The sequence below is a fragment of the Calypte anna genome, chromosome 18 (assembly GCF_003957555.1).
Source record: "Calypte anna isolate BGI_N300 chromosome 18, bCalAnn1_v1.p, whole genome shotgun sequence".
Lineage (NCBI taxonomy): Eukaryota > Metazoa > Chordata > Aves > Apodiformes > Trochilidae > Calypte > Calypte anna.
The window spans coordinates 6747581-6768299 of record NC_044263.1 but is presented as its reverse complement, the minus strand read 5'-3'; the positions used below and the strand labels follow the sequence as shown (position 1 = coordinate 6768299).

The following is a 20719-nucleotide window of genomic DNA, read 5'->3' as shown; positions in this document are numbered from 1 at the left end:
CAAGAATGATCCAAAAATGTTGGAAGAGGAATTATGTCTGTTGTACAGCAGAAAAAAAAAGCACTTAACTGCTACACAGCTAAAAATGTCTAATGTTTCAAAGAGGAGATGGTTAAGGCAGGGTTCAAAATACTGGTTATTTCATTCAAAAAAGACAAAGTAGTCCAATTTTTTTTCTTTTTTTCTTTTTTCTTTTTTTTTTTTTTCCTTCCCCCCAGAGAGGCAACTGCTGGTTAAGCGTTCACAAAACAAGCAGCATCTCGGAGAGATCCCCATCTGATATTTGTAAAATAAACAGTCTGGCACCAATCATGCAAAAAGCCTTTTGGTGCCTGTATTCATAAAGACAAAAATCCATTACAATCCAAAGGGTTGCAGATGACCCCTCTGCAGAGGACACATGAGTCATTAGCTCATGGGTGTCTCTTCAAGGCAACATCACTGATTTATTGCAGATGGAGAGGAAATTTCAACCTTGACACTTTCCAAAGCATATTTTTACTATTTATTTTACTTGTAGAAAATACATTGTTTTTACATAGACACCAAAGGAAAAATAGAAATAAATGCTTGTTCCTCACAAGGAGCCAAGTTCATGAACAAGGGAGAGAACAACCCAGGACCTAATGGCATTAAGGACAACGTCCTGTTCAGGGGAAAGGTTGGTGCTACTTGGAAATGGAAATTTGGAAATTCAACTGGAAATGCCATTAGGCAGGTGTAGAGAGGTGGAAACAGTATTTTGAACCCTGTAAACATCAGACTATACAGCGACCAGTGTATGTACATTGCTTTCCAGAGCATTAAGTAAGTATGTGTTAATGTCATCAGGAAAAGAGTCATCCGTCAGAGCTAAGGACCAGGACTTTTCAGAGAGAATATCTGACGTCAGAGACAGAGCCTCCATCTCAGCTAGAGGGATCTAAAGGGAGAGATGATTAAACATAAGAAACCAGGACACGAATCTTCAGGAAAAGAAAAAAAAAATATCATAATCTAAATGCTTCTAGACACTAAAGCAATAACCCTAAAGTGGGAGGTGCTACATCATGCACATTGTTACCAGGGACAGAACATTAAAGAAATAAAATATAACAAAGAAATCACAACACACACACACACAAAATAAATAAAAGAGCTGAACATTCATACTTAAATGCTTATCAGTGAGCTGGAAGGAAGTTTAAAACCACACACAAATGCTATCATCATATTCTGCTGTTCTCCTGTCTAGATCAAGAAGCAAAAGTAACATTACTTTCATACTAAAGATATTTTTCCTCTTGGCTATGATCAAATACAAGAGGTTTCAAGATGTGACACCCCTGAAGTTGTTCCTGCCCAATAACCATGCTATTTTCTTGGCCTCTAAACCAATCTAGTAGACTCCCCAACACCAAAGTAATTTTGGAGGTGGGCTATGGAGTGGGACTTTCTTTGCACTCCAGAGAGGGTACAGGGACTTCCCCCCCACCCTGAGAGGGAGGTGGGACTTTAATTGACTTCCTAATGGCTAAAGAGGGACAAGGAGAATCTTAAGTCTTGATTCAAAGTCTGGAAAGTTCAGTGAGTGCCTTGCTGGTGACTTCAGTGGGTTTGGGGCTGCTAAAGAGCCTCCAGTCTCTGGATAAGCACCAATATCTGTCCTACTAAAGGAACTGCCTGTGTCTTTCAGCCCCTAAATGTCCCCCCAGCCCTGTCACCCAACAGCCTCCGGCAGCTCAGAGCAAACCTGAGCTGGGAATAGGTGCTGCACTGCCACACCAACCCTCTACCAATGTCTGTCCCATGAACACACCCCTGTCAAAGGCATGGAAGTGATTAATGAAAATCTTTACCAAAATATCAATGAAGATCTTTTCCTAGACACAAAGCTCTTTTTATAAGAGCCACAAAATACCAGGTTTTGGAAGAAAAGAACTTCAGCATCTCTCCTGGAGAAGCATCCTTCCTGCCAGGCACCCCGAGGAGGGATTATTTGTTCTGAAGAGCAGGCTCAGCCCTCCCCAGATCCTGTCCCCCCCTGGTATGTGCCAGAGGGTGGTGCCCCTGCACTGGGGACAGCTTTTCATCAGGTAACCTATGGATCTGGCACACGTTGGCAGGAGCCTTCTGCTCTGGAGAAGTCCCAGGCACTTCCTTTTAATTTATCACTGTGCATTTTTTCCTCCCTACCCTCCATGCTTGAAAAGTCTTTCAACAGCAATACATCTTCCAAGAGAAACCACAGAGCCCCAGATCTGTTGCTTTTAAGTTGTCAAAGGGCTGGATTTTCTCACTCTTACAAATGCCATCAGTGGGGTGAAATAAACCCAGTGATGAGTGAAGCTTGAGAGGCTCAAAACTTCAGCTGAGATAAATGACAGGGTCGGGCTCCTCTCATCTAACCTTGTGTTTGATATCTCCTCTAACACAGCCATCCACTGGCAATGGATGAGAGAGACTCTGAAGGAGCTTCTGATTTCAGAGGAGGCTCCCCAAAAAAGCATCACCACATCACAAGGATGCCTACCCCTAACTGGGAATCCACCAGGGAAAGGTTGTGCTGGAGCCTGGTGGGCATCAGCAGCTCCTGCCTGGTTGAGCTGCTCCTTGGGAGCTGCAATTAATCAGGTTCCTTTCAGCAAGTTCCAGTGCTGCTCAAAATTCCTGACTTGCCAGAGAACATGACAAATGGTGTGAACAGAAAAGCCAAAATGTAAACAAAACATCACCCCCTCTTCAGCATCCCCTCTCCCAGAATTGAGTTTGAAGCTGTCAAAACATTTTGCTGGATAAATTCAACTGATTTGTACAGGTTTTAACTACAGGAGGGAAAGAATAAAATAGCTTGAAATTTAACAGAAAAAGCCATAGCAAAGCAGAATGTTATATTTTTTCATTACAAAAATGTCAAAACCTTTTTTTTTTCTTTTTTCCTTTTTTCCCCTGCAACAGCACTTTCGGGTGAAAAATGTTGTGACAAAAAATTTCCAACCAGCTCTTGCTGAGTTTCAGTACTGACCCTCTGCTGTCTTCCCTGCCAAAGCTACTGTCTCCATTCCTCTGGTAATTCTTAGAGGCAACCACTTCCTATGCCTTAATAGACCTCAATCTGGAAAGCAATACGCAGCAGCAATCAGCAGCAGACATGTTATCCTGCTATATAAAGATGTGCAGTAGGATTTCATTTTACCTAAGCTTGTTCCTTTCCTCTAATGAACCACTGAGTTGGCTAATTTAGAGTGTCAGTGAGCTCATAAACAAGCACACTGATTTAACAAGAAAATTTCTGCTATTTTTGGTCAGAAAATGGGGAAAAAAAATAGATCAAGAAATATGGAATTTGCTCAATTCCAACTGCAGGAAAAAAATAGGTATGCTTGAATTATTATTATGGTCACTGCTGTAATTTAGGGAAAATATTTGCTCTAAAGAGCAACATGCTGGAGAAAGTAGGCATTTTATTCTAAGGAGTAAATGATCTTATTATAAAAAAAGTATTACAGCCCTTGTTTGAGGAAGCATTGGAGCACACGATTCCTTAAGTACATCATTAAGGGCTGCCTTACCTTCTACATTCAGTTTAGATCTGAGATGAGGATCTAGTTTACAATGACCCACTTCCAAGGAGCCTCTTTAGGAAAATCGTTCAAAACTGGATTTTCATGCAGTGTAAGTAGGCACAAAAAATAGAGATTATTTTATGATCCCTACCAGCTCAGGGGCTGCACTGGGGAAACCTCACCCCAGGCTCTGCAGACGTGTCCTGACATCACTGTGTGGCCCTGGTTAGGAGCAAGAACCCCACTGAAGGATGAAGATGGGATTTTGTACATTTTTCCCTAAAACTCACAAACAGTATATTTCAATGAAAAACTCCTCACTGTGTTGAAGGGGGAAGCTCAGAGCCTGTACTTTTCCTCTTGCATTGATATACATCATAAGCCAAGATATCATCTCAACTCCCACAGAAAAAGCCCAAATGACTTATGCTTCAAAATCCCTGTGACTATATGACATAAAGTAAAGAACTTGAACTCTCTATTAAAGGTCTCAGTCAAATGGAGTTTAGATGGAGACTTGGCAGGAAATTAGGAATATTAACCTGGTTCTCAGAGTTGTAATATTCGGGAGCTGGGAGGGCATAATGATGGCACACAGAGCCTGACAGGTTGTCCATCAGCTTCAGCTCTCCTTCCAGAGATTCCTGGATCAGCAGTGATATGGTATCAAACAAGTGCCTTTCCTAGGAGGGGTGGTGTGTAGCATGCAGAAAGACACAGCAAGCCAAAAAGAGAGAGAAAAAAAAGTGAGGGACGGAGACAGAGAGAAAAAAGGACAGTGTATAAAACCCAAACAACAAAAGGGAAAAAAAATCCAAAACGGGATAGAAGGGAGGGAGAGGAAAGATGGAAACATTTGAGGAGAAGAGCAGTAACAACGGAACAGGAGAGGTGAGGCAGGAGAGGAGAGAGAACAGGGTAGTAATATCACAGTGAGCAGTGACAGCTTTCTCAGACATCACTATAGACAGGACTGGGTGCCCTGCTCAGGACCCTCCTCGGGGACAATTCTCCCTCTCAGCAAACACGAGTGCTTGGTTGCTCCTGGGATCTGAGCTGTGTAAGACAGCAGCATCTTGATCCTTGGTGCTGTGAACTTCTCCTGCTGTAAGGCTTCTATACCCATTGTCCGCATTTTTAAGCGCAAGGACCTGACACTTGACACCTAAATCCATATCCAAGGGGCACAGAAATACAAATAACCTGACTTGAAGAGAGGCTGAGCATCCTGTCCATGAGAGCTGCATGGATGGCCACACGTTAGGTCATTAATTCATGTGCTGGACATGGGTTGAGGTGCCTCAGTTGTCCTGGCCACAGCACAGCCACCAGGAGGTTATAGAGAGCAGGGGTTGGCTTCTGCAGGCAGCACAGGAGGAATTTTAGGGTTGCTCCTTTCACATGGGGAATGCCTACTACATACAATGGAATGAGGACTGCTGTTACAGTCAAACAGCACACAGTGCAAAAAATCCTGGGGAACAGGCGAGCAAAAGAGCATGCTGACCACATGTCCTTGCATGGTCCTGTCCTGGGAATTGTATTTCTCTGCTGTCGTGCTCAAGCATCAGATTTGTCCAGAAAATTTTGGCTGGGAGAATAAATAGTCAGAAGAAAATCCCCCAGGGTTTTTTGATGCTTCTGTTTGAATGAAAGAGCAAGAGACACTCTGGAGATTATAACTTGAATAAACCCTTTCCAAAGCCACCTTCAGAGAGCTCAGGTTTAAGAGAATGAAGATCTGAGGGTCTCCTCACTGGTACGTCTTACAATTTTGTTTTGTTCTTGGGTTGTTTTTTGGTTTTTCCCAGTATGACGACTGATGCAGGACAATGGCTCTGAGGGCAGTTTGCTAGTACACTGCTTAACATGTATAACAGCTGGGACATGTTTCTTCCTAGAGGACGTAATGAGTCTGGATTTCCCCATATTGCCCTAAACTCCTTTTTCCTATGCCAAAGTGCAGCCTTGGACTCCATCTCAGACACCAGTGACTCCTAATGGCACCAGAAGTTTCCAGTAGCTTAGGAACTAAAACAAAGCTTAAGTAGGGATTTACTCTTTTTCACTCTTGGACTGAAGATGATAAATGAGTTTTTCATGCATTAGAATACTCATTATTAGTCCACCCCAGGCAGAGGCCAAGATATGCTGTTGTGAAATCATGATGTAATAAAAGTTAATGAGGTCTGTGTAGGGTTTAACCCAATCTGCAATCAGCTAAGACTAAAAAAAGACTGGACTGTTATTCTTGTATAATTCCAGCTCTGTTCACTCTCAAAGGACCTGTCTGGGTCTTGACCTCACCTCTATCATTCCTCAGACTGAAACTTCATCCAGAAACTGTGCTTTAGGGAGACTTGTTGTACCTCATAGCAGCTACAACATTCCAGCCCTGCTTCTGCTGCCAGGAGTTTTGCCACCAGTTCTGGTGAGCTCAGGTTTGAGACCACTCTGGATTATTCCATTGTTAAAATAATCTTCTCTTACAAGCTCGATTGTGGGAATGGATTTGAAACTGAAGTTATATAAATCAACTTTAATACTTAAGCAAAGATTAACCAAGTTTTATTCCTCTTTTATGTTGTGGTTAATGGCCTGCCTGAGAGAAGCAAACACATTATGCTCCTGATTCTGCTATCACAAAAGACCTAGCCCTAATCCTGGATAAGAGCAAATTTAGAGCTAGTTCTGAACTGGGTGGCTTGGACACATCTCCAGAACAAAATGCCAGGCTCTCCACCTCTGAACAGATGCATCAGGGTGGTCTGGAGACCTGCCCTGGGTCTCTTCCTTGGAGCACTGGTCCCACACCAGGCAGCAGTCAGTCAGCAGACAGCGAGGAATACAAGCCCTGGACACCCAGTACCCCCACTCCCTCATTACCAACTCGTGCACGTCTTCCCCCAGCAAATACACAGGTCAAGCCCTCTTCACCCTCCACCTGAGATTCTCACCATAGGGTAAACTAATGAGAGCTGAGAATCCACCTTGATCTGCATGGGGTTGGTACATCCCCGGGGGCTCTCGGGTCTCTCTCCACCGCCGGTCCACGCAAAGATGTCCGAGGGGCTGTGTTGCCCAGGGGTGATGGTCTTCATTTCCATCTCCAGTTCTGCCTCAAGCTCTGCCTCCTCTTTAGCCTCCTTGTTGCTCTCCTCCAAGTGCTTCATGAGCACAGCGATCACCACATTCACCAGGACAAACTGGGCTGTCAGCACGAAGGAGACGAAGTAGATGGGTGAAATGACGGTGTTGTAACAGGTGGACTCCTGGTCACAGTCCCGCAGTGTGTCCTGGAAACAGGGGGGAAACAATGGAGAGGTGTGAAGAGGCTCTGGCAGGGACTGCTGGCTAGTCAGCTGGCTGTGATAGGTAAAGAAACATCAGAAGATTGGGCAAATTTCATGCTAAAATGGCAAAATACTTGACAGCGAGACCTTACATTTTTTGTGTTAGTCACAAGCAAACTCAGAGGAAATCACCCCTGGGCTGTGTGACAGCAGACACTGATACCCTGCTGCTCCCAGGGGAAAGGCAATTTTACCAGGTGAGACCAAATACACAAGAGTGTGACAAAGCAGGGTGCAGCTACAAACCATCAGCTATCCCACAGCAACTGGGCTTTCAGAGAGCTGTTCCTCCAGTTCACACCCTGTCACTAAGATTTTGGTCTCCTTACATTTATTCTCTGCTGCAAAGGGACAGAGAAGTGATTTCTTCAGACTAGCAAACACCCTGTGTGCTCATAGACGAGTTTTCCTCACAACACCATGGCTCTATCTAGGACTGTCCCCTAAGAGTGAGTCTCCTTCAAAACCTGGATTTTCCCAGAAAAGAAGAAAACCACCAACAAAGTGATACCAACAACAATAGCACAAGGAACAGGAATCTTAAGGAAAAGAGTAAAATTACTGAGCTGAACTTGTGCTACTTGAGAGATGAGACCCACTGGTTTTTCCACTTCTTTTTAAGTAGCTCTCTCAGGGTAAAAACCAGAATATATGGAGCATGGCAGGAGCTTGCAACCACAAGCATTGCCCTGCTGGGAGGAGGGAACAGAAGCTTCAGAGGCTTTGTACAGCGCACTCACTGCAGGACAAGGAATGTCCTGGCTGAGCCTCATTACCAGCCTGGACAGATCCTAATGAAGCAATTATAGGTAATGCTTATTTTCCATGGATCTCTTACCTTCATTATCCCATTCCAGTTGTCTCCCGTGGATACTCGGAAGAGGGTCAGAAAGGCCATCCCAAAGTTTCTGAAGGTGGCATGGCGGCCCAGCCCCTCGCAGGGGTGCGTGTCGTCACACTCTGTGGGACCAAGGACAGCCATGAGACCCCCCCTCACACACCTCTCCCACCCCTTCCACGGGCACACCAACACTCACCAAGGTCTCCAAACAGCTCCACTCCAAGAGCTGCAAATATGAAAAACAACAACATGAAGAGAAGACCCAGATTCCCCACCTGGAAAGAGAAAAAGAAATGGGGGAAAAAAAACACAAAAAAAGAACATTCATTTATTTTATTTTATTTATTGTTTTTTTTTTTTGTTGTTGTTGTTCCAGACCTGTTTCTTGTTGTATTCTTTAATCCAAAACTTAAATTGCTTCGAGGGGAAAATTGACCTCAATGTGAGGACTGTATCTCAGACTGTGCTTCGGAAGGGAAATGGGATTCTCTAATGACAGTAAAGATAAAATGATTAGCATTCCTCTGTGATAGGAAATTAGCTCTGGGCCAGAGGAGATCAGGTTTGATATGGCAGAGTGTTACCTGCGGCAGTGCCTGCATCACGGTGTCCAGCAGGGCTCTCATCCCCACAGCCATCTTCAGCAGCTTCAGCACTGCAGAAAACACGTTTGTAACATGGTAATGGCAGTGTTAGCACAGAGGCATAAACTCAGTCCCTCTCCCAGGAGCCATAGATTATAGGAAAAGTAACATGGGATCACATCAAGTGTTCTCCATTATGCTATCGTCCTTTTTACATTGCATTTTTACAGCTTAGATGCTGTTAAAATCCCATAATAACAGCATCACCTATCCCGGGCTTGGAAAAAGCATCACTGTTCTGCCTGGCTTTTCCTGTCCCCACTTTACCTGCCTTGGACTCATCTCCTTCTTCCCCTGATTAGTGTGAGCAGTTACTTTCACAGCCCTGGGGCTACTTTCCTACTTCCAGAGGCTACCCGCTTTCATACATGATTCACCAAGGAATTGATTTACACATCTCTTCCAGAAGGTTGCATTTCCAATTGGAAACCACATATATTTTTAATTCTGAAAGGGATCCAATGCACAGGAAAAGGAATTTCCCCCATCCCTCCTTTGAGACACAGAAGCATTTCACTTCTTTGATTAGATGAGGCTGCAGTCAGAGCAATTATGCCTTGGAGCACAACACTGCCCTTCAAGAGGGCCTGGGAGTACTTTATTAAGAGCCTGAGCATTCACATTTTATATCTTCATCGCTTGGCCCTGAGACCTCCCTGTTCTGAAATATCAGGCCCTGAAGAAGTTGGCTTTCCAACTTGGGTACGTGTTGTTACAAGTCTGAGGGGACAGATGGATGCAGAGTGACGAGGCATGCTTTGTCACCAAATGGTGAGATGTAAAGTCTCATGAGAAATTAAATTTATTAGATGCTTGTCTCTTAAAGCCAACATACTCAAGCTTGTGCCCTCAAATCCCCATTAGAGATGACTTGATTTGAGTGGTGTTTTTTTTCCAGGTATATCTTTGGAAGTAACAGCCACAGCTATTTCCCCTTTATTTCTGAGCTCTCAGCCTTCAAGCCCTCTTGAGATAGAAACACATGGTCACTTGGCTCAGCTTTTTGGCTCCTTGCAAGCATTTTCCCCCATTGTTCTTTTATTTGTTTACAGCCTGTTGATGCCAGAACTATGCACATCACGATGGAGATGTGCCCCAGAACTGTTTTCCAAGGCTTTATTCTCTCCTGGAGGGGACCTTGCACCTCAAACACGAGTCAGTTCTGCTTTATTTGTCTCACCTCGAGCAATCCTGAGAACCCTCATGATTCGGATAATAGTGGGGTTAATTGGTAGTGAAGCGTTCACCTCGATCTCTTCCAATGTAATGCCCATGATAGACAGCAGCACAATTGCCAGATCTAACTGGTTCCATCTGGAGACAACACAAAATGAAGTTTAACATCTACTAAGAAGCTGGCAAGGGGAGGCAGCTTCTTTCACATGAATTCCACTCATTTCAATGGTTCTAGCACTCATGGATCTACAGCATTTTTCTGAGGGTATTATATAAAAGCAGTTATGTTATGAAATCATTATAACTAATGCATCTCATTAGACAATCAGCCAATTTCAAAGATATTCTGGACTGAGAGGAATGAGAAACAAAAGCTGGGCAGTTTTCTACCCAGAGGCTGCAGACCTCAGGGGAGATGCTGCTTTCTCTCTCCAACCACTTTGAGAAATGACACTTGTGGCCCTGAGGACAGGACCTTCCCTAGAAGGAACTGGACCCTGTGTCCAGCCCTTGCAACCAAAATCACACTGGGTGAAGGAAAGACCCCATGGATGAATGCCAGACTGGAGAGGGACATAGCCCCAGTATGGACACCCAAAAGGTGGGGAGAGAGGTGTAACCATCCCCCAGCTGCTGAAGGTAACATGTCAGTGCCAGCCCTCTTGGTATTAGCATTGAGGGAGGCAAAAAATGGGAGGAGAAAGATTTGCCAAGAACACAAAATCTGTATTTGTGAGGTAAGAGAGTGAAAAATCTACAAAAAGAAATAATTTCACCTGCCGCTCCACATCTGCTTAGAAAGAGGTCCCTTGTTTCTTTAATTTCCACTCAGGACCAGATTCTCTATCTTGGCATAAATTTTGTCACTTTCTCAGGTCCCCTGGGAGGACCTTCTGACACAGCTGGTGTCAGAAGGGAACCAGCTGCTTGGTGTGAGACTCTCTCTTATTTTCACCACTCCCAAGGGGAAGAGTGGTGCAATCACACTCCTTGGCATGCATGATCCTTTCTCCAACTCAAATGCCAAACCACCACATACCCAGTCACACCAAAAAATATTTGCACATGTCAGAGTGACATCACTGGGCAGAGCACCGGGGTCGAGGACATGGAATCTGGACAGCTGTCTCCAGAAATCTGCTGCTGCCCCCGTAGTCAAGATGGAACTTTTGTTACCTGTCTTGGAAGAAGCGACGAAACCCAAAGGCAATGAGCTTGAAAACAGATTCCAGGACAAAGATAACAGTAAAGATGTAGTTGCAAATCTTCAGGGCTTCATCAAGAACCTGAGATGGGGACACAGGATTGAGTTTAGATGCCAGCTCAGCTGTAGGGCTGCAAACCTGCCCTCTCTTCTTCTGTCACCAGTTACTCCTTTCCAAAGTACAGAGAAAAGGCTCCAACCGTGGGCTCTCTCTGATGACAAATGTCCCAGGAAAAAGCCCCAGTGCTCCATGGATTGCTCAGACTGTGTTTCTGCCTGGCCCCATCCCAGCTGATGTAAGGCACAGAAAGGGGCTGACACAAACCTTGGGCACATCTCAAAGCCCACAGCAGGAATGTGGCCCCAGCTGAGACTGCTCAGGTAAAAGCTGCTGCATTTGCAGGTCTCAGCAGCACAACACCTTCATGTTCTCAGCAGAAAGCTGAATTTCATCCCACTTGCTCATTTTACACTGCTGCAAGAGCTGTGGGCTGGCTGGGACAGTGCAAGCACTGGCCAAATGGCTCCTTTGTGACAGCCTGGCATCTACTCCTCACCTTGAGCTTTTGGCAAGGAGTAGGAGAGAGGGACAGCAAGCCAGCAGAAGCAAGAGCTTCAGGTTTTCCTCTGCCCACTCTTCCCTCTGCAGGTGTCACAACCTGACCATTAACTACAGGTGCCTCCTGGCTGGGACAATTCCTGCATAGTCAGGCATTAAGCCACATCAGAAAGAATTTCATCCCAAAAGCCCTGCATGTGAAGGAGTGCTGTGGAAGCAGCATCCTGCATGGCCTCTGAAGTAATGTCCATCAAATGGGATGGTAGTAACTGTGTCCAGAGCCCTGTTTGGGAGCATGGGAGATGTCAGCAGAGTGCTCTCAGACCAAAAATATGACTTGCTGATCCCTGAGTGGGAGAAATTGTAGTAGAGGGAATTTAAGCCCCGTGTTCTGCCTTTATGCTACAGTTAAGCTTCAAGCATCCATGGATTAAAACCACCTCATCTGTCCAAGAAGTACAAGCCCAGACACCACAGGAAGTGGTGGATCTGAATGAGCTTCCCTGTCATACTGCAGGGGACCTGGGCTCTGCCAACAAATGCTCAGACTGATTTGGCAAAAGCAGATTTTGCCCAATAGCTCTTTGCTTGAACCATCTCTGTGAGCACGGCAGCCCCTCCTCTCTATGGGAGTCTCAGCATCTCCACTGAGACCTCATCCATCCACAGGGCACCCCAGGGTATCCCACCACCAAACCCTTTCAGTGTCAAGATGCCAAGCAATCAGTAGTTTGGATACAAAGCTCTCTGGCACATTTGGCCTTTCAAATATCTGCAGCTCCCAGCTATCAGTCACCCAGACCAGAGCAACACAGGGCCCTGAATCAGCAAGACTGTCAAACACATGGGCAACCCTAGTGGTGCCATCATCTTGGCACAGCCCAGGCTTGGAGTTATTACCCAGATGCTGCATCCCAGAGGCTTAGAGACAAAATTTTCTTTTTCTAAAGAAAACTGGAAACAAAAGCCTGCCCAAGATTTTTATAACACAAGAGAAAATGTATCTGCAAAACGACTGCGGTAAGACACACGCCCTAGAGTGATTCCAGCCCAGGCTCCTTAGCCAACAACCTTTTTCATCACCAAAGGACTGAATCATGCAATGAGTCTTCCAGGGTATTTAAAGGTGACATGAACAGGAGAAGAAAAAACAAAAACCAAAAAAACCCAAAACAAATTGGGCTTGTGCCTTTTCACTTTTTGGCTTCTTTATGACAGGCTGGAGGGTATTTTTCCCCTTGCTTGCATGTCTCAGCTGTTTGGATTTTTTTGCATTCAAGTCCTGTCTAGTCTTAAAGAATATTTCCTCCTATTGTGTGTTATATTTATTCATTCTCAAACTGGCTAATAAAAATAAGTAAAAGTAACATGGCAAAGGCAGCTATTTCCATTTCATTCTTACGCACAAGAGACTTAACATCCCAGGACAGGCTGTTTTTATTTTCAGAGTATGACAAAGACCCAGGAACTTAGTGCACTAATATATTAAAATATATTTTTAATGCCAGCATGGAATCCAATGCTTGTGAAAACTGGGTCTTGTGGGGCACTGGGGATATAGAAGACACATTGGAAAAATAAGTATTTTAACAATACTACTTTTTTTTTTTTTGATGGAAAACCTACATCAAATTGAAGATTTCAACAGTGATGTCATCTAGTAAATCCAACAAACCTGCTCCCATCCTCTTCTTCAAAGCAGATGGTTTGCATTAAACTAGAAGGGAGAGGTGCAGCAGGAGCCATGTAACAAAAAGCCATGGTTTGAGCTGAAATCATAGAATCCCAGACTGGTTTGGATTGAAAGGGACCTTAAAAATCATCTTGTTCCAACACTCTCCTATGGGCAGGGACACCACCCCTGGCCTTAAATACTACCAGGGTTCTGGGAGAAGCTATCTGAAGGATGTGCACATGCTCCACAGAGCAAAAGGACAAGTGGGGCATGGTAAAAGGGGACCCCCAGATCTAAAACCAGAACAGGACTGGCCTTTATTCTGCCCACCAGCACATCCCACCACGGCTGAGCACATCCCCCTGCTGCCTTTCCCCCCTCTCTGTTGTTGTACCTTTGGCTGCTGGTAGTGCTCCATGGCCATGGTGATCACGTTGAGGCCAATCACCCCGGTGATGAACAAATCCAGGTAGTGGCTGGTGCACATCTGGTGGATGAGGAGGCGGAAGCGGGAGTAATCCGAGTAGTAGGGTTTACACTGTGCTTCTGCAGCGGGGAGGAGGAGAGCGGAGAGGCACATCAAGTCATTTCTCTGCATCTTGCTGAAGCACATGCAGCCTCACTTTCCACCTCCAAACCCAATAAATTCTAGACCAATTACAGCAACATGCTGCCTTCTTTTCTTTTTGTTTTTCTTTTTTTCTTGCTGGCACGTTACCATTTTTAACACCCAGCAGGGCTCCCGCCATCTAACATCCATTAAATATCTTCAGTGGGACATGCACTATACTCAGCCTTATGGCATCAGGGATGAGGTGAGCTGAGACTGTTGTGCTGCTAAAGAATGTTTTTCCCTGTAGGGAAATTTAAATTAAATTTAAATTAAAACAACAATTTTTGTTTCTGCTGATCTTCAAAGTCTCCAAATATCCATCTCAAAGCCTAATTAGAGGTCAGATACTGGGAACAGATTTTATGAACAATGGCTTAAAAATACAGGCCACTGAGTTGGCAGTGGTCTTTGACAGAGAAATGATGCAGGTCTGTGATGTTATTTGCAAGAAAATGTAGAGAGAACAAAATTCAACACTTTGGCTGTCAAAACTCTGAAAAAATGGTCCATAAAAATACCAAGGAAAACTGATCAGTCAGCCCTAGCGATTAGAAACTAATGATCCTCCATTAAGACAAGATTATCAAAGTACAGATTTCACTGTTCAACTCATTCCTGTGTTCCGCTGCCTCGGGGATGACACATGCTCTTTAGACCCTAAATGTTCCTAGAGATAAACTCATTTACTCACCTAATCTCTTATGAGGAAATGCCAAGGCTGAGTATATAATTCAGTACAATTTTTCAAGGCAGCATTATAATGCAGATTGAAGTGGAAAGGACTGTCTTGAATATGTCAGAATGTGATATTACTCTCGTAATTAGATGATCAACTGGTTATGAAAACTACTGAGCTGTAAGAATTACATGGCTTGATATTTAGTGCTGCTGAGCAAATCTATAGTTTGATATGTTACATCAAGAAAAAAAAAAAAGTTGGGCAGAACGAAACCACAAAGCACAGGTTTGAGCTGCCCTCAAGGAAAACTAATTTTAGAAGATTAAATTTTGCCTGGAAATAGAATTCACTTTGTCAATAGTCAATGACATTGCAATCAGACCCATAGATTTAACAGTTTCATGTTCCCTCTGCTTCATAGCAGGATCCTGAACAATCAGAGAAGTTTTGTTTTCTCCACAGAGACAGACCTTTCCCTTACAGCCCGGGGACCAGAGAGACAAATCACTCAGCAGTTTTATTCTGTAGGGGTTTGGAATGCCTAAAATTCGGCTTCAATGTCATCAAATGAAAGGCAATATTCATATTCACTTTCTAATCTGTGGTGTGCTTTAGGTGATCTATACCTGAGTGCTAAGGCACGATATTGATTGAAAGCTCTATAATATGAATTTCCATGCTGAATCTATTGAGCCCTTACAAAAAAGCAGACTGGTAGCTGCTGACTCACCCACAAGACTTTGTCAGATATCTCAGAATCTGCATAAATCTCCATAAAGTTGAGATATCTCGATCACATTATGCTAAATTATGAGTAGCAAATTAACTAAAATGTTTGAATACAATTAGGTTAGGAATAGGACCTATTTTTTATTACCCAACTTATCATCTCAGAAAGAAACACTATTGTAATTGTATCACTTACTTCTACATTTATGTATAATTCACATTCAAAAAGAAAAGTGTCAATGTTTCTGCCTTTTCTCGCACTGGATTTACTTATGAATAATTACACTGGAATTCAAATTTTTCTTAGCTTTGACTGACAGGTAATTCCAAATCCTACAGAATAGCCACGACGCCATTAGAACAGAGAAAGGATTTAGACAGAGGTTGCAAAATGTCTCCTGTGCAGGGCTGCTGCACCTGGATTAGCCAGCACACGACCTCCTAAGCAGGGTTGGTAATTGTTCATATATCTTCCAGGGCTCTCTGCATCCCCCCTTCCCTATCCCCAAAGGTCCTATTCACCTCTCCCAGCACATGCCCCTCAGGTTTCCACAGCCCAAGCATCTCTCACAGATGCATTTGCAGCTTTAGAAAATTACCATTTGGAAGTGGTTCATCCTTCCCTGTTACCTTTGTGAGGAGAGGATTTGCCAACCCTGTTTATGGATCGTGCCACCGCTCACCCCGCCGCTCACCACGTGCTGGCCATGCAGATTATTAGTGCAATAATTGTGAGCCAAGCCACACTCAAGGTAGCATGCTGCCCAAGGACTAGAGATAAAGGGCTACTGTGTCTAGGTGGGCAGGGAACTTTCAGAACAGATAAACCATTTCTTTGCCATGGTGTAAAAACCATTTCTTCAACCAGACGTGTAGGTCTGCAGAGAAGTCAGGTGTTGCACAGGTACAATTTATCCAGGTGCAAAGCCCCTGCCCCCTATCACACAGCCTCATTTCTAGTTAGTGCAATAAAGATCTAAACAATACCAACATCTTGGGAAATACAGACATCTGTTAAATTCCAGGTGGTGAACTTCACAACTAACACAACACGACATTACTGTACTGTTACAATACACTGTGTCAAGAACAACAAGAGCTCTGGGTTAGTCTTGATTGTTACTGGAAAGGTTAACTTGGCTTCCTGGCACACATGGTGTTAAAGAAAAGGGGAGGAGAGGAAATGAACAAAAGAAGAATTGGCAGAAGGAGAAAAGATGGGAGAATACAGCAAAAGCCCAGTACGAGACATCAGGCTGGTAAACAGGGTGTAAATCAAGCTGCTTCACCATGCTTGGAGGGCAGGAGCTGGGGAGAGGGAGAAGTGCCTCAAATTTAGATATTGTGACACTGGAGAAAATCAGCTCAGACAGTGGATTCTGACTAATCTCCTCCTAACCCAGGCAGGAAGAAGATTTTGCACTGATGAGAGCTTGGAGTGTCCCACCTACCCACACATCCTATGCTCCAAAGCGACTGTGCTGGCAAGGGGAGGAGGTGCCTAGCAGGGGGGCATTCAGCTTTATCATTTTTATGGGTTCTCAGCTCAAGTTGTTTCCCAAGCAGATTATCTGTACTTCTCTTGACATCATCCTCTGGGATTATAATTGATCCCCTTGGCAAGGGCTCAGAGGCAGGGCAGGCCCATGCAGCTCCAACCCCTGTCCTGGAGTAGCCAAGCTCATTGCCATCCTCTCCTTCCTGTCTGGAAGGGCAGAAGCCATCACTCTTACATGATAAAATTTCCCATTCCTAAACCTGCTCCAGCTTCTCCCTTTGGAGAAATACACAGAATCACAGCTCAGGTTAGGGGCATTAAACATCATGCCCTGTTCATCTGCCACCTCCTCGAGGGTCCCAGAGCTCGGCTGGTCTCTGTTGGTGCCATGGGGCTGGGACCCCTTTCTTCAAACTGCATTTTCTTGGGGGGGAATCAGGTTGGACATGTGAATAGTTGCTCTGAATAGTTGCTGGCTCCGAATATAGTCCAGTCAAGAGAGAAATTGCCACTTTTCCCAAGGTGGCTTTCGAGCCGGAGGTGCGTGGGCATGGGAAATTGGAATTCAGGAGAGGGGGACAATTCCATTACTGTCTCCTTCAGCTTCTTCCTTCTCCTATAATAAGGGAATTAACTACTTTGCAGGACTGAGTATATCTGAAGGACAGCAGCAAACCAGTGAGCAATGAGCCTGTGAAGCAGCTGGATTTACAAGCTGTATCAAGAATGTTATTAGGTTAAAAAGTAGTTTGCACTGAAGGAACTTTTTTATTTAAACACAGCATTTTACGTGGCTTTTATTGTACTGAGTGGATTTATTAAAAAAAAAAAAAAAAAAAAAAAGTAAAATGGAAAATGATAAATCATTTCCACTGAGAAGATTCCAGTTGTGATAGAATGTAGACTTCAAAATAAAAAAGAGAAATAAAATTATAATATCTCACTAAGCACCAGGCAGCAACACACACACACACAATACTCCTTCTTATCTTCACAGAAAGGGAAAAGAAACCCTCTGAAATGAGGAGGCTTTGGGGTCACAACCCCAGATTTCTCATTGAACCACACAGGAGGTTCATCCACAGCACATGGGACTGATTCCCTAATATCCCCAAGAGTCAGGTTCAGAAATAAAACCTTTCTATTCCCTCACACCGGTGCCTGAAGAGCAGCATGGCACATTCACTGCCACTGGATCCAAAGAAAAGATGACAAAAGGGAACACAAAGCACAGACCTGACAATCGCACACGTTTGAAAAGCAAACTCTAAGAGGCTTTCTGAGCCTGCGTGGGTTAACGGAGGGGTCTGGAATTAGTTCAGTGCCTTAAAAATAAAATACAGTAAGACAGCCTTGATGTAGCTCTGCAGGACCAGGAAAGGAGTTACAATCAAATCAAAAGAAGAAAAATTAAACCAACCCCCCCCAGCCCAGTGACAACACCCTCCTTGTGTTGCCCCCGTTTCGCAGCAGGGGACAGGAGCCCCATAAAGAAGAGCAAGAATGAAGGCAAAGACATAAAAATACCAGGAAAGGCAATGGGAAGGAGATTCAGGATTTATCAAAGCATGTTGTCATAACTTCCAACAAGACCTTAGGTGGGAACCTCAGTCTCCCTGATTTATCCTCTGCAGTGAAGTAGAGCTCACCTTGCAATTTTTCATTTAATCAAACTCCTTGCAGTATGTGAGAGATGGATGGAGCCCTGCTCCCATCTCATGCTGTGGGAGCTTGTTCACAGGTGAGAGTTTTAATGGCACAATTTTGCTGGCTTATTATTTTTGATGAAAATTACAACTATATTTGTTTCTATGTTGGTGCCTCTTTAATTATTCAGGCTAATATTCTTAAGTTATGAATTAAACAAAATATTTGCCAGATCAAAGTTTCTCCTAAAAATAAAAAGAGCAAGGGACAGATTTGCAGCCCTGAGCACTGTTCTGGTGAGAGGAAACAGGAAAGGGAGACACGAGCAAGTCCTGGTTGGGGTGACCAGGTCAGTCCAGATGATCCATCCCCACCAGGACCTGGAAAGGCTTTGAGATAGCATCTTTATTTCTTCTCATTCACAAATTGCCTCATGGATCAAGCAACTCTCAATCAATATAAAGATTTCACAAGCTGGACAGGGCAATGGCTAAACCTGGTGTCTGTGCTGAGGGATGGTGTGGGATTGATCTCTCCATTAAAGCTCTGAGGCTCTGCATTACATGGAATTTCACTCTGCTGAAAAAATACTGCACCTCCCTGGAGCAACGAGCAAGGGCTGGAGAAATAATGAAATAACATCCCTAAGAGAGACTGCCTGCCTTCCAGAGACACTCTTGCAAATTATTCAGAGACTCCAGAGTTGGTGGTTGGAAAGCTAGTGTAAACAATAAGGGACCCATTTCACAGTTCAGCCATTAAAAGAAAAGCTCAGCCATCTAAGTAAAAACAAAACACAAAAAATGAAAAGGAGAGAAAAAAAAAACAAAACAAAACATGAGAAGTCTGACAGTGTCTTAATGAAAACCAGAATTAAAAAATAAAATACTGAAGAACGTAACATGATCAAAGAGTAAATTAAGGGTTTGCAAGTGTCAGTCCTGAGGCAGGTCTGCAGACCTGGGCTTCAGAACGATTCGCATGTGCCATGAAGGAAGCAATCGAGCTTTGCACCACACAGAGGTTTAGTGGGATGCCTCACAGCAGCAGTGGGGCAGTGTTAGTGACACAGCACGGCCATTCAATGGGACGAGACGTGCCAACTTCCCAGTACCTTGCACTGCACTGGCTGAGCTCTCCATTAATACATCATCCAGCATTAGATCTAAAAGAACGAAACGGCATTAATCACCCGGCAGACACGTGGCAAGACTTCCCTTCCCCTTCACAGCTCCCTACTGTTCTCAGGTTCTCCATTGCCTCTAACAGGAATGTTTCCTTGGGGGATCCTCTCCTTGTGCTTCATGGAGGGGGGGGTCATCGTGACAAAGGACAGGCCCTTGTGCTTCTCCCAAGTACACAAGCCCAAGAGGTCCCAGAGAACCCCCTCATTTGATGATGATGATGAAAATGACACTTCTGAAGGACTTTGTACATATCCTGCTGGGCCATCACACCTTACAGAGACCATTCCTGTGTCTGGCTACACCTCACCAGGCTGGGATCTCACCCTTGAGCTGGGATCTCACCTGCTTTTCTGGTTTGCAGATTGGGTACAAGCATTTGAAGAGTCTGCAATCAAAAATGACTGTGCAAGCAGTTAGATGTCTACATCTATGTCTGACATCCACAGGTTGGTTGGGACATCCAGGGACACTCAGGAAGCCCAGCTGGAAGGAACCCCCATGCAGTTGCTGGCATAACCAAAGCCCTGGTATCATCTGCAAGTTCCCACCAGACAGAATGAAGCCAAGCAATGACATCTGTTGCCTTTGAAGGCAAAGCTGGAGACAGTCAATTAAAACCAACATTACTCTGAATGTGAACTGGAAAAACTATTCTGAAGCCATTCGGAGGGCTTCATACTTTGCTCTTGAAAGATTTTTATGGTAACTGAATACTCAGCAATATTCGATCCTCACTAAAATAGCTGTTTATTGCCTCTTTAATTAGGCATTTCATAGGACTCAATGAATAACTCATCTCCAAGGATGGTTTGTGATTCTTTCCTGCTGGGAAATTGCCCAGACTTACATCTTTTCTTCATCTAGTTCCTCTAGCATTATAAATAAGGTCATTAATAATAACTAAGCATTTCTTTTTCTGCTACAGAAATGTCTGCTTTCCAAAACTGCAACTTAAATAGGGATCCTTCTATTCAGCCTTCAAAATGTTTTCTAACTCATCAGTCTGAAGGTGTGGTTGGGAACTTGGACTGACCAAAAGAGCTTTCTAGGCATTTCCTTGATGTGAAAAACAGCAACAAATCTTTCCATCTGTATCCTGCTTAACTAAGAACAGTCTAATGTGTCCTCCATTGGTCTTGAAAGAAGCCTTCATCTCTCCCCTGATCACTGGGGAAGCCAGCCTCTTGGTATAAACCAAAGTTTGATTTCCAGAGTCTGGTGTGATACATCCAATTGGTTACAAAACCAATGAAGGTTTTGGGACTTAAAGATGTGACCAAACAAAAGTGATGGCCAAGTGCTGAACTGAGAGAGGCTGAGACACCACTGTAGCATCTGGTTGCACAATAAGCCTGTCACAGCTATTAAA

The 20719-nt window shown here is 44.1% G+C and overlaps 1 protein-coding gene across 1 annotated transcript in view; it reads right to left on the bottom strand.

The window, feature by feature from the left end:
- CACNA1G (calcium voltage-gated channel subunit alpha1 G) overlaps window positions 1-20719 on the bottom strand; it is a 139298-nt gene that overhangs the window by 10264 nt on the left and 108315 nt on the right. Inside the window, exons 26-35 of the mRNA XM_030462120.1 lie at window positions 19278-19328; window positions 13392-13543; window positions 10736-10845; window positions 9564-9697; window positions 8324-8394; window positions 7936-8014; window positions 7737-7858; window positions 6503-6841; window positions 4088-4228; window positions 788-922 (exon numbers count right to left, since the gene is read on the bottom strand). Coding sequence (XP_030317980.1) covers window positions 788-922; window positions 4088-4228; window positions 6503-6841; window positions 7737-7858; window positions 7936-8014; window positions 8324-8394; window positions 9564-9697; window positions 10736-10845; window positions 13392-13543; window positions 19278-19328 — 1334 coding nt within the window. The remainder of the gene's footprint in view (window positions 1-787; window positions 923-4087; window positions 4229-6502; window positions 6842-7736; window positions 7859-7935; window positions 8015-8323; window positions 8395-9563; window positions 9698-10735; window positions 10846-13391; window positions 13544-19277; window positions 19329-20719) is intronic.